Source organism: Nomascus leucogenys, chromosome 19 (assembly GCF_006542625.1).
Source record: "Nomascus leucogenys isolate Asia chromosome 19, Asia_NLE_v1, whole genome shotgun sequence".
NCBI lineage: Eukaryota > Metazoa > Chordata > Mammalia > Primates > Hylobatidae > Nomascus > Nomascus leucogenys.
In genome coordinates, this window is record NC_044399.1 from 67,235,626 (window position 1) to 67,248,732 (window position 13,107).

Genomic DNA, 13,107 nt, shown 5'->3' on the forward strand with positions numbered 1-13,107 from the left:
TTTCTGAATCCTTCAGGCAAATCTGGAAAAAATCTGCCGAACCCTGGAGGATCAGTTAAGTGAGGCCAGGGGCAAGAATGAGGAAATTCAGAGGAGCCTGAGCGAGCTGACCACACAGAAGTCTCGTTTGCAGACTGAGGCTGGTGAGCCACGTGCAGAAAACCCGTGGGGCCAAAACCTCCTGGTACCCAATGGGCGCAGCTGGCCAAAACCAAGGGCAGGGTGTGTTTGGGGGAGAATCTCTAGGGAAGCATCTTTTCAGGAGAGAAGAAATTGAAATAACTCATAGAAAGAGCCATTTGAAATAGCCTGAAGGGAGAGAACATTGGGAGTTCAGTAAGAATAAGAGAGAAAAAGAAGTAGACCACAATGAGAAATATCATCTCATTCAAACTGAGATATCAAAATATCATCTCAGGGGCCGGGCGCGGTGGCTCACGCCTGTAATCCCAGCACTTTGGGAGGCTGAGGCGGGTGGATCACGAGGTCAGGAGATCGAAACCATCCTGGCTAACACGGTGAAACCCTGTCTCTACTAAAAATACAAAAAATTAGCCAGGTGTGGTGACAGGTGCCTGTAGTCCCCGCCACTCGGGAGGCCGAGGCAGGAAAATGGCGTGAACCCGGGAGGCAGAGCTTGCAGTGAGCCGAGATTGCGCTACTACACTCCAGCCTGGGCGACAGAGCGAGACTCCATCTCAAAAAAAACAAAACAAAACAAAGCAAAATACATCTCAGTCAAACTCTTTCACAGTTAATATACACTTGCATCAAACAGACTCTGATGGGCAGAAATGAGACCAGAAACTAAGAGCCAGGGCCTTGCTACTTCTTTCTGCACATTAACTCAGATATTCATTGTCTGCATCCAAGTTTTTGAGAATAAAGAGAGAAACACGACCAGTGTTTAAAGATCCTGGTGTATAATAAACATGCAAAGGAGGCCGGGTGTGGTAGCTCATGCCTGTCAACCCAGCACTTTGGGAGGCCGAGGTGGGTGGATCACCTGAGGTCAGGAGTTTGAGACCAGCCTGGCCGACATGGTGAAACCCCATCTCAACTAAAAATACAAAAATTAGCGAGGCATGGTGGTGGGTGCCTGTAATCCCAGCTACTTGGGAGGCTGAGGCAGGAGAATCACTTGAACCCAGGAGGCGGAGGTTGCAGTGAGCCGAGACTGTGCCATTGCACTCCAGCCTGGGCAACAAGAATGAAACTCCGTCTCAAAAAAAAAAAAAATGTTTAAGGGAATGTTATATGGGCTTTTCGCCTAGAAAATGTGGCTTCACCCAGCCCTGGTGCATCCTCACAGGTGAATCCATCCTTGGCTGGCAGTCACAGCCAAGACAATGAAGAAAAGAAATTTGGTAGCCACTTTTTTTTTTTTTTTAGATGGAGACTCACTCTCTGTCACCCAGGCTGGAGTGCAATGGCGTGATCCCGGCTCACTGCAAACTCCGCCTCCCGGGTTCAAGCGATTCTCTTGCCTCAGTCTCCCGAGTAGCTGGGACTACAGACGCATGCCACCACACACGGCTAATTTTTGTATTTTTAGTAGAGACAGGGTTTCACTGTGTTGGCCAGGCTGGTCTCAAACTCCTGACCTTGTGATCCACCTGCCTCGGCCTCCCAAAGTGCTGGGATTACAGGCATGAGCCACCGCAACCGGCCTATGGTGGCCACTTTTACATACACTCATGTTGGGGGATTCACATCTGGAGTCATAAAGCCCCATTCCATGTTTTTCTCTTACCTCTGTGTAAGCATATAAACTTGAACTTACCCTATTCACCCAAGAGTCTAACTAGAGATATAAAGCTCTAAGTATTTCTCTACGTATTTGTTGATAACAAATCAACAAACAGCTGGAAACACCTGCCACTGGGGAGGTCTGATGGGAGTTATTAGGTGCTCCTGGTAACGTTTACATTTACAGTTCTTCTCAATGGATTTTTTTTTTTGACAGACATCAGTCCCACCTTCCAGTAGTTTACAACAATATCTTTTTTTTTTTTTTTTTTGAGATGGAGTCTCGCTCTGTTGCCCAGGCTGGAGTACAGTGGCACGACCTCGGCTCACTGCAACCTCCGCCTCCTGGGTTCAAGTGATTCTCCTGCCTCAGCCTCCCAAGTAGCTGGGACTAGAGGTGCCCACCACCATGCCTGGCTAATTTTTGTGTTTTTAGTAGAGATGGGGTTTCACCATATTGGCCAGGCTGGTCTCAAACTCCTGACCTTGTGATCTGCCTGCCTCAGCCTCCCAAAGTGCTGGGATTACAGGCATGAGCCACTGCACCTGGCCTACAACAATACCTTATCAGTTCTGCTTTCAGTTTCCTTTTCATGAACAATATACCTTCTCCCTCAAAAAGAAACCATATCTTATCATTTTCTCCCTCCCCAGATCTTAGCACAGTGCCTTACACATAATAGAAAGTTGGTGAGTGAATGAGTGAATAAATGAAATGAAACTATTTCCTTCTGAACACAGGTGAGCTGAGTCGTCAGCTGGAAGAAAAGGAAAGCATAGTATCCCAACTTTCCAGGAGCAAGCAAGCATTTACCCAGCAAATAGAAGAGCTCAAGAGGCAGCTGGAGGAAGAGAACAAGGTACACCATTGAAGGAAGGCTTCTTTGCTCTTATTTTTAAATATCACCTGCAGGAGGAAAAATAAAAGGCAACTTCATTCAGTAGGTGGTGATAGAAGGGACACACTTGGATTGTATCATGCACCTGGCACTAAATATATCAGGTGCTCTTCTCTTTTTGACTTCTGCAGGCCAAGAACGCCCTGGCACACGCCCTGCAGTCCTCCCGCCACGACTGTGACCTGCTGCGGGAACAGTATGAGGAGGAGCAGGAAGGCAAAGCTGAGCTGCAGAGGGCGCTGTCCAAGGCCAATAGTGAGGTTGCCCAGTGGAGGACCAAATACGAGACGGACGCCATCCAGCGCACAGAGGAGCTGGAGGAGGCCAAGTGTGCAGCTCTGTTTGCTTTTAGAAGAACTACTTGGGAATGAATTCGATGAATTTATTTTTATTACTAGACGTTTCACCATCTCATGTGTCTTTAAATGCAGTGCTGGGCCATTAGAGGGACCTGGCGTTAGCATGTTTTATTAAAACAAACAACTTTGATCTTGGTTAGATACAAGGCAAGTTATTGATCCCGGATTGTGAGTAGACAGGAAATTCTCTTGGGCCTATAAAAACACATGGGTGTCTGAATCACATAGATTAGTGATTCCAACTTGATGAATAGTGATGTTCGAGTGGATGGAAACTTAAATAACAGCTGCTTCTCTTTCATATTCTTTAAGGAAAAAACTTGCTCAGCGCCTTCAAGATTCCGAGGAACAGGTTGAGGCAGTGAATGCTAAATGTGCTTCACTGGAGAAAACCAAGCAGAGGCTGCAAGGAGAGGTGGAGGATCTGATGGTTGATGTTGAAAGGGCCAATTCCTTGGCCGCCGCTCTGGACAAGAAGCAGAGGAACTTTGACAAGGTGTGGGGTCCGCTGTGTGCTGGGTGAATGCCATAATGTAGGGGATTTCTAGCAGCCGTGGAAGGAGGAGAATGCATCCCAGGCCTGACTCTGCCCTTACCAGCAGTGTGGCCTTGGGCGAGTCCCTGAACTTCACCGGGCTGTAGTTTCCTCATCTGCAAAACAGAATGGGAATGGGCTGGGGGTAGAGGTCCCTTTCAAATGTCGTCCATGGAAACAAACCAATTTCTACAATGTCGTGCAGCCCTAAGCATTTTTCCTGTCTGTACTGCTGGTCTGTCTAAGCTGAGATCCTATTGGGAGGCTTTCTGGAAGCCCTTCTTTCAAGATGACAGATAAAGTTGATAGGAACCAATGCTTTAATGAAATATTTAGAAGTACAGGGCCATTTTTTTATTAGGAAAAGGACAATTATGCCCAGCTAATTCCTTCTCGAAGGATCTATTTTCTTTTTCAAGATGGCAATTGTTCCTGACTCATTACCTTGAGTACATTTATGGAACAGAATCTTGATTAGCCCAGTAATCGATAACAAGGAGCCAGGAAAGTGATGCCAAGCGTAGCCCTAACTTTGCATTGAATTTAGTTATTTAGTATTTAGTTAGAAACCTAGAGGAGAGCTCAGAAATGAAGAGACCTTCCGTCCGGTGTTCCAGGTGTTGGCAGAGTGGAAGACAAAGTGTGAGGAGAGCCAAGCAGAGCTGGAGGCATCCCTGAAGGAGTCCCGCTCCTTGAGCACTGAGCTCTTCAAACTGAAAAATGCCTATGAGGAAGCCTTAGATCAACTTGAAACTGTGAAACGGGAAAATAAGAACTTAGAGCGTAAGCTATTCGAAACCCTCTGAAACCTCCTCCTTTCATGCTCTATTGCTCTAGAGCATGCTGGCGTGGGTGTGGCTTCATCATTCAGTTTCCTACACACGTGTGTTAATGCACACGGAGAAAGTGTTCACCATCTGACAGGTTACGTTTTAGCCTCTCTCTGTACAATATCTTATCTCTAGGAAACAGGAAACCTTAGGATTATAATAAACCAGGTGAAAAGCATTGAGTCAATGCTTTGCATGTCTGGAAACCCATGCAGAGGCGCTCATATGCAATTGAAACTTATTTCTTTACAGAGGAGATAGCAGATCTCACAGAACAAATTGCTGAAAATGGTAAAACCATCCATGAACTGGAGAAATCAAGAAAGCAGATTGAGCTGGAAAAGGCTGATATCCAGCTGGCTCTCGAGGAAGCAGAGGTGAGTCCTGGGGTGCAGGCGCAGGCGCAGCCATGGTGAGCCGCGGCCAGGGAGGCTAGCTGCTCTGCGCTGTGTCTTCATTTTTGCCTTTGTCAAATCACAGTCCTAATGCCTGCTGCTTTCCTGTCACACAGCAAAACTGTGAGGCTGAATAATACCTGTGAATTATCTTAAATTTATTGGAGAAGACTGTCATATTAAATAGGCCTAAAGACGAGATTTTACAAAATATTAGATGAATTAAAAATATCTAGAAAGTCCTTTATTCTCCTAAGAAATATGATTTAAACATTATTATTGATTGATAGTATAATCAAAACCAAAAAGCAATGAAACATAGTTTTATTTCTGCACTGAATATACATCTGGGACTTTTTTTTTTTTTTTTTGAGACGGAATTTCGTTCTTGTTGCCCAGGCTGGAGTGCAGTGGCGCAATCTTGGCTCACTGCAACCTCTGCCTCCCGGGTTCAAGTGATTTTCCTGCCTCACCCTCCCGAGTAGCTGGGATTACAGGCAGGCACCACCATGCCTGGCTAATTTTTGTATTTTTAGTAGAGACAGGGTTTCACTATGTTGGTCAGGCTGGTCTCGAACTCCTGACCTCAGGTGATCTGCCCGCCTCGGCCTCCCAAAGTGCTGGGATTACTGGCGTGAGCCACAGCGCCCGGCCAAATTTGGGACTTTTAAAAAGTGAATCGTGAATATCGTAGGATTAGATTTAGGACTATTCCACTGAAGCTTTGTTACCTTGCAGGGAAGTGGAGCTGGCTCCATCCCATCACGGACACTATTTGATTTACTTTTGTTTCTTAAAGGCTGCTCTTGAGCATGAAGAAGCCAAGATCCTCCGAATCCAGCTTGAATTGACACAAGTGAAATCAGAAATTGATAGAAAGATCGCCGAGAAGGATGAAGAGATCGAGCAGCTGAAGAGGAACTACCAGAGAACAGTGGAAACCATGCAGGGCGCCCTGGACGCCGAGGTGCGGAGCAGGAATGAAGCCATCCGGCTCAAGAAGAAGATGGAGGGGGACCTGAATGAAATCGAGATCCAGCTGAGCCACGCCAACCGCCAGGCGGCAGAGACCCTCAAACACCTCAGGAGTGTCCAGGGGCAGCTGAAGGTTTGAGAGAACCCATCGGAGAAAAGCCTCTCTCGTCCTCACATACTCAGAAATGTAGGCTGGGCACAGTGGTGCACGCCTGTAGTCCCAGTGCTCTGGGAGACTGAGGCAAGAGGCTCACTTGAGCCTGGGAGTTTGAGACCAGCCTGGGCAATATAGCGAAACCTTGTCTCTACAAAAAAACTAAAAATTAGCTAGGCATGGTGGCACAAGCCTGTGGTCTCAGCTACTTGGGAGGCTGAGATGGGAGGATTGCTTTCCAGGAGGCAGAGGTTACAGTGAGCTGAGATCATGCAACTGCACACCAGCTTGGGTGACAGAACAAGACCTTGTCTCCAAACAAAAACAAAACAAACAACAACAAAAAAACAAACAAAAACTCAGAGATGTAGATGAGGCTCGTGGTCCTAACACCTCAACTTCAAATAGAATGTTCCTTTTTCTCTGGCTAGGATACGCAGCTCCACCTGGATGATGCCCTCCGGGGCCAGGAGGACCTGAAGGAGCAGCTGGCGATCGTGGAGCGCAGAGCCAACCTGCTGCAGGCCGAGGTGGAGGAGCTGCGGGCCACTCTGGAGCAGACGGAGAGGGCCCGGAAACTGGCGGAACAGGAGCTCCTGGACTCCAACGAGAGGGTGCAGCTGCTGCACACCCAGGTGAGGGAAGAGAGAGGAAGAGAGGCGAGGTTCCAGCCTCAGACGCACCTGGTTAACAGGTCTCCTCTTGCCCTAGAACACCAGCCTCATCCACACCAAGAAGAAGCTGGAGACAGACCTCATGCAGCTCCAGAGTGAGGTAGAAGATGCCAGCAGGGATGCAAGGAACGCTGAGGAGAAGGCCAAGAAGGCCATCACGGACGTAAGGCGTCTCCTTCCTGCTGCCCTCGGGCTGCCAGGATTGCATTGCATTAAAGCCCTCACGTAGTTAGACAGGTGCGGTCTCCCCCAGCCACACCTGGTGCACATTCTGCTCGCCGAGCGCTCCCATCTCCGCTCAAACTCCCCTGTTCCCTCCTGCACTTTAGAAGAAGGGCATAAGAAAAAAAGACAGGAAGGGATTATATCCTAGTCGTTCTGCCTGTGGAGAGGTATGCACGTCTTTCCTTCAACATCTGACTTATTCCAAATAAGAAAACAAGAACCTGAGGTGTCAATATCCCACACATTTCTCCCTGGGTCTCCGAGGCTTTCTCCCGGCGGCCCACCGCGCTCATGGCGCCACCTGCTGCCCGGCGGGAGAACTTTACCTCGAAATGATTTTGCTGTTGCTGTGCAGCCTTAATTCTCCAGAGGCCTTCCCTTAATCTCACTATCCCCAAATCTATGAGGCTGGGCATCAAGTCAGACTACTCTTAAGTCTCAAGCTCCTTTGAAAATATATATTGGTGATAATGAAAAAAAGAATTTCCCTGGGGCAGGGGAGGGTTTCAAAGGAGGCCAGCTTAAGAAAGGGAAGAAACTGTTTCCCAGTCTGTCCCTAGTTCTCATTGCCTCATTGATTAGGTTATTTTATCTACTGGGTGTAGCTCTGGCCCTCTTCCAGGGTGGCAGAGTGTGCTTCATCACAGTCTCACCTGTTGTCCTTTTACTTTCTTTCTGTTTTCCCCACCCCCCGAGACGGAGTTTCACTCTTACTGACCAGGCTGGAGTGCAATGGTGAGATCTCGGCTCACTGCAACCTCCTCCTTCTGGGTTCAAGCAACTCTCCTGCCTCAGCCTCCGGAGTAGCTGGGAATACGGGCACCTGCCACCACGCCCAGCTAATTTTTTGTATTTTTAGTAGCGATGGGGTTTCACCATGTTGAGCAGGCTGGTCTTGAACTCCTGACCTCAGGTGATCCACCCGCCTTGGCCTCCCAAAGTGCTGGGATTTACAGGCGTGAGCCACCGCGCCTGGCCTGTCCTTTTTCTTTAGCATGGTCTCTGGTCCTCTGAGGTCCCCAGGTTTTGACAGTTCCGAGGCACTGGAGCTTCCTCTGCATCCTAGCGAGTCCCATGTGCTTTTCAGGCTGCCATGATGGCGGAGGAGCTGAAGAAGGAGCAGGACACTAGCGCCCATCTGGAGCGGATGAAGAAGAACCTGGAACAGACGGTGAAGGACCTGCAGCACCGTCTAGATGAGGCTGAGCAGCTGGCCCTGAAGGGCGGGAAGAAGCAGATCCAGAAACTGGAGACCAGGGTGTGTGCAGGAGGAACCCCGCCTGCGCCGAGCTTTCCAGCCTCCCAATCACGCTCCAGCCCCAGACTAATTTCCCCACCTCTCCCCCAGATCCGAGAGCTGGAGTTGGAGCTTGAGGGGGAGCAGAAGAAGAACACAGAGTCTGTTAAGGGCCTGAGGAAGTATGAGCGGAGGGTCAAGGAGCTGACGTATCAGGTAAGTGGAAAGCAAACGCCATGACCGTGTCCTCTGTGACGTGCAGATTCTCCACCAAACTACGGGAAGAAACACTTTGGCCCAGAAAGCTGCCCATGCTGTGTGCAAATCTGCCCCCTCCTCTCCAGTGACATTCCCACTTTCTCATTCTTAGAGTGAAGAAGACAGGAAGAATGTGCTGAGACTGCAGGATCTGGTGGATAAACTGCAAGTGAAAGTCAAGTCCTACAAGAGGCAGGCGGAGGAGGCTGTAAGTGAGATAGGTGCTGACTGCGGCAGGCAGACGGGGCTGTTTCCCATGGTGAGTTCTGAGAGAGGCGCGTGCTGATCTAACCTGCCTGGGCGCCTTGGTTTTAGGATGAACAAGCCAATGCTCATCTCACCAAATTCCGAAAGGCTCAGCATGAGCTGGAGGAAGCCGAGGAACGTGCGGATATCGCAGAATCTCAAGTCAACAAGCTCCGCGCTAAGACTCGAGACTTCACCTCCAGCAGGGTCAGTCGCTGAGCTGGGAGGAGCCCTCCCAGGGACTGTAGAAACTTCTTAGCTGGAAGGAACCTCAGAGAACCCTTTACTTTAGAGCTGGGGAGTCTCAGGCTCAGGAAGAGAAAGTGCTTAAAGTCACTTAGCTGACTGGACCCTCGCTAGAATCCAGGTCTGTGAGTCACAATAAAAACCGTCATCCTGCAGATATACACCATGGAATACTATACAGCCATAAAACAGAATGATATCATGTCCTTTGCAAGGATGTGGATGAAGCTGGAAGCCATCATTCTCAGCAAACTAACACAGAAACAGAAAACCAAACACCACATGTTCTCACTCATAAGTGGGAGTTGAACAGTGAGAACACATGGACACAGGGAGGGGAACATCACACACCGGGGCCTGTCGGGGGGTGGGGGCAGCAAGGGGAGGGAGAGCATTAGGACAAACAGCTAATGCACGTGGGGCTTAAAACCTAGATGACAGGTTGATAGGTGCAGCAAACCACCATGGCACATGTATACCTGTGTAACAAACCTGCACCTTCTGCACATGTATCCCAACAAAACAAAACAAACCGCCATCCTGAAAAGGAGCGAGCGGGTCCCACTGAGCTCTTTCATGCGCCCCCTGCTGGTAACAAAAGGCTGCTGCAGGATCCCCCTCCAGAGCCCGCTGAACACACAGCATCCGACAGTAGGTTGCTGGCTCTCCAGCGTTTGGGGCTTGCTCTTTCGGAGGGCCAGTTTCTAAGGCTATGGGGTGACTTCATGTGTGCAATCGTGCATTTTCCCAAGGTCCAAAAAATATCCTGTGTCCCACTGAAGTAGGCAAGCAACTCTCTGATGCCAGCCGGCAGAAGTGGTGGGTGGGAATGTGTCTCTGCCACCCGACTTGACTCCAGGTGCCCTTTCTTCCCAGATGGTGGTCCACGAGAGCGAAGAGTGAGCCAGGCCTTCTGGAGCAGGACAGAAGATATGCAAAATGTGTATTTTCTTGGTTCCTGACCATTGATACTTAATGTCCATGTGACTCTTTTTCACATGCAATAAACTTTGCTTTGTTTCAATCTGGGGCTGCTTCGCTGTGTTTGTTTTCCTCTTCCCCATGCAGAAATGGTTCCTAGTTTGATGGTTTATATGCTCAGAGGTGAAAACTTTGTAAGCAGAGGGCTCGGTAAATTCAATTGGTGTGTGCGTGTGCGGAGGGAGAGATGGCTTTTGGCTTAAATCAAAAAGGAAAAAAAAAACTTCCGGGTTAACCTTTGCTTTGGTGGGGAATGGGAGGGAGAGCTTTTCAAAAGAGTCATCTCTTAATATGACATGAAGGAAACACAAAGGTAGGCTCATGAAAAGCCCTTGTCTTGAGTTGAATAGGGTTATAAAGCAAAGCCCTACATTCCCCTTCTTTACATTCTACTGGGGAAATACATCTGAAATCTAGTAAATATTTTTTGGGCAGCTGTTCATGTAAGCACTGTGCTATCAAAAATACACAAATGAATAAAAAAGAGGCTGGCCCCTTCAAGCACTCAGTCTAAATCTACTACTGTTATCTTAGCTCAGTGTGCACGATTTCAAAGCTGCACAACAGAAAATCCCACCCCTGACCCAAGATAACTATCTGGTTGACTTGTTACTAGAAAGAGCATCTTCTAGCCTGGGATCCTTTGTTTATTGTCATCAGTAAATTTATTAGCAACAGCTGCCAAGTTCCCTTCTTTGTCTGATTCCAGAAGATTAGGGGACCTAGTTTGACTCAGGTGAGAATGAAAGGCCAAGGGGTGTTCTCTCCAGATGTGGGGGAACTCAACAAATCATTTAGCTTTTTCAATAAATAAATTGCAAGGAAAAAATATAAAACAAATAGAAGGGAGACCTGTAGATTAAAAGATACTTAGTGGACCTATCCACCAATTGCACTGTGTGGACCTTGTTAGGATACTGCTTTGTACAAACACGCTGTTAAAAAATAGACACACACACACACACACACACACACACACACACGCTCCAATTGGTAAATCTGAATCTTGACTGGATATTGATGGTGACATGAGATTATTGTTCATTTTAAGGTATAATGTGATTTTGTGATTATGCTTTCTAAGATACTCCTTATCTTTTAAAAATACATGGTAAAGGCCAGATGCGGTGGCTCACGCCAGCACTTTGGGAGGCCAAGGCGGGCGGATCACAAGGTCAAGAGATCGAGACCATCCTGGCCAACATGGTGAAACCCCATCTCTACTAAAAATACAAAAATTAGCCAGGCATGGTGGTGCCCGCCTGTAGTTCCAGCTACTCGGGAGGCTGAGGCAGGAGAATCACTTGAACCTGGGAGGCAGAGGTTGCAGTGAGCCGAGATCATGCCACTGCACTCCAGCCTGGCAAAAGAGTGAGACTCTGTCAAAAAAAAAAAAAAAAGTAAAATACGTACAGACCAGAAAGGAAGAGTAAGCGAGAAATCTTTGAAGTAAACTTATTTTACAGAACTTAAGACTTAAACAGTTAATAAAAGAGGCCCCTGATGCATTTTATGCAGAACTGGAGTGCCTCTGCACTTGAAAATACCTGGGGCCGTGGGACCCCCTGTGTCCACTTATTGGCAAAGTGTGACATTTCCCACAAAGGAGAAGGTGCAGAGTTTGGTGCTGGAAGTGACCTATGACTATTTCTATTAGGCTCTGATTTTGTGAAGGATATAAATAAAAAGATTCATCTTCTAAGAGTGAATATTATGACCAAAGTCACCAATGTTCATTTATTCCATAAAAAAAGGATGCCCACGACTATAGAAAATGTAAGCTGTGTTATTAAGAAGTGGAAAATGAAAGCACCAATTCCATTCCAAATCAGGAGCTGCCGTGCCACATGAGCCAGGGAGGGGGTCTCCTCCGACCATGGAGAGGAGGAGGATGAGATCAGCCACTATTTACTGAACTCCACCCATGTGCACTTGGCATGCACTCTCTCGTGCCCTCAGCACACAGACTCGGCGATGAGGAGATGGACCTTATCCCCCACTTTACAGATGAAGAGATGAAACACTGAGTGATTTGTTCAAGGTCAAAATGGCAGAGCTGGATTCTCTCTAGATCCTAAGACTCCTTTACCCTACAAAGTACTAATCTTCTACCGGGGCAGCTGGCCACATGGACGGCGAAATCCCTCAAGGAGCTGGAGCACGGGGTAAAGCTGTGTTGAAACTGGGCTGATAGAACCCAAAGCGTACTTCGTGTTTTCTTTATGATGATTGACTGTTTCCATTAGCGTCCTCCAGGTGTTTCTCTATAACCCTCCTCTTGTCCACCACCTCGGCCCACTCCATCCTCAGAGAGCCTCTCTTAAGACAGGACCTTTGACCATTCAGTAGGAACGTGGATGACTTTAGCTCATTTGCAATATCCACTGGCTCTTTGGTATATGGGCTCCAGAACAGGGTGGCAAAAGAATGAAGGGCGCCTTCTCTTCAGACTCACTTTTTGGGGTGAGCCTCTCCAAATTAAGGGCCATTTCTTATTGTATTTTTTATTTTTCTTGAGAAGGAGTCTCACTCTGTCACCCAGGCTGGAGCGCAGTGGTGCAATCTTGGCTCACTGCAACTTCCGCCACCCAGTTTCAAGCAATTCTCATGCCTCAGCCTCCCAGGTAGTTGGGACTACAGGCACGCGCCACCATGCCCGGCTAATTGTTTTGTATTTTTAGTAGAGATGGGGTTTTGCCATGTTGGCCAGAATGGTCTCGAACTTCTGACCTCAGGTGATCCACCCGCCTCGGCCTCCCAAGGTGCTGGGATTACAGGTATGAGCCACTGCACTCAGCCATTAAGGGCCATTTCTAATTACTTTTCGTTTTCATAAATAGCCTTGTTTTTTCTCTTGTATTCTTTTTTTCTGGTGTTGGGGCATGGAATTTATTAACCTTCTCCCTGTAATCCTCATACTATCCAGAAACCTTTGGCTTTCTGAAATTTTTATTGAGTCTTAAATCTCTTAGCAGTGGATTTGTATTTTTTATTACCTTCTATAATTTTTTAATTACACAAGAAATACATGGCCAAGCACAAGATTTAAAAAAAAAAAAAAAAAACCTGTCAACTATAAAAGGACTGCCAGCAAGGAGGGGAGACTCTTTCTTTATTTGGAACGGCTGAGATCTTGATTTATGATTGGCAGATGGCCCCCTTCTTAAGGACATGTGAGGGACACAGTTTCTAACAGGAGTAACATGTCCTCATGGGGAAAAACTGGTTGCAGTTTACAGTCCACCACCAGCTGGTGAGGGCGGCCTTTCATTTCTCCACGCCTGGATCACCCGACAGCTGAGAGCTTTAATAAAACAAGTGTGCCTAGGAATGTGGGGTGAGCG

General features: G+C 47.7%; 1 protein-coding gene across 1 annotated transcript in view; it reads left to right on the forward strand.

Moving 5' to 3' along the window:
• The window catches only part of MYH3 (myosin heavy chain 3), a 29,923-nt gene extending 20,117 nt beyond the window's left edge, over nucleotides 1-9,806 (forward strand). Inside the window, exons 28-41 of the mRNA XM_030800523.1 lie at nucleotides 17-143; nucleotides 2,491-2,609; nucleotides 2,780-2,976; nucleotides 3,320-3,503; nucleotides 4,160-4,325; nucleotides 4,625-4,749; nucleotides 5,567-5,875; nucleotides 6,328-6,531; nucleotides 6,608-6,733; nucleotides 7,883-8,053; nucleotides 8,144-8,248; nucleotides 8,403-8,498; nucleotides 8,606-8,743; nucleotides 9,659-9,806. Coding sequence (XP_030656383.1) covers nucleotides 17-143; nucleotides 2,491-2,609; nucleotides 2,780-2,976; nucleotides 3,320-3,503; nucleotides 4,160-4,325; nucleotides 4,625-4,749; nucleotides 5,567-5,875; nucleotides 6,328-6,531; nucleotides 6,608-6,733; nucleotides 7,883-8,053; nucleotides 8,144-8,248; nucleotides 8,403-8,498; nucleotides 8,606-8,743; nucleotides 9,659-9,685 — 2,094 coding nt within the window. The 3' untranslated portion in view covers nucleotides 9,686-9,806. The remainder of the gene's footprint in view (nucleotides 1-16; nucleotides 144-2,490; nucleotides 2,610-2,779; nucleotides 2,977-3,319; nucleotides 3,504-4,159; nucleotides 4,326-4,624; nucleotides 4,750-5,566; nucleotides 5,876-6,327; nucleotides 6,532-6,607; nucleotides 6,734-7,882; nucleotides 8,054-8,143; nucleotides 8,249-8,402; nucleotides 8,499-8,605; nucleotides 8,744-9,658) is intronic.
• The last annotated feature ends 3,301 nt before the right edge of the window (nucleotides 9,807-13,107 follow it).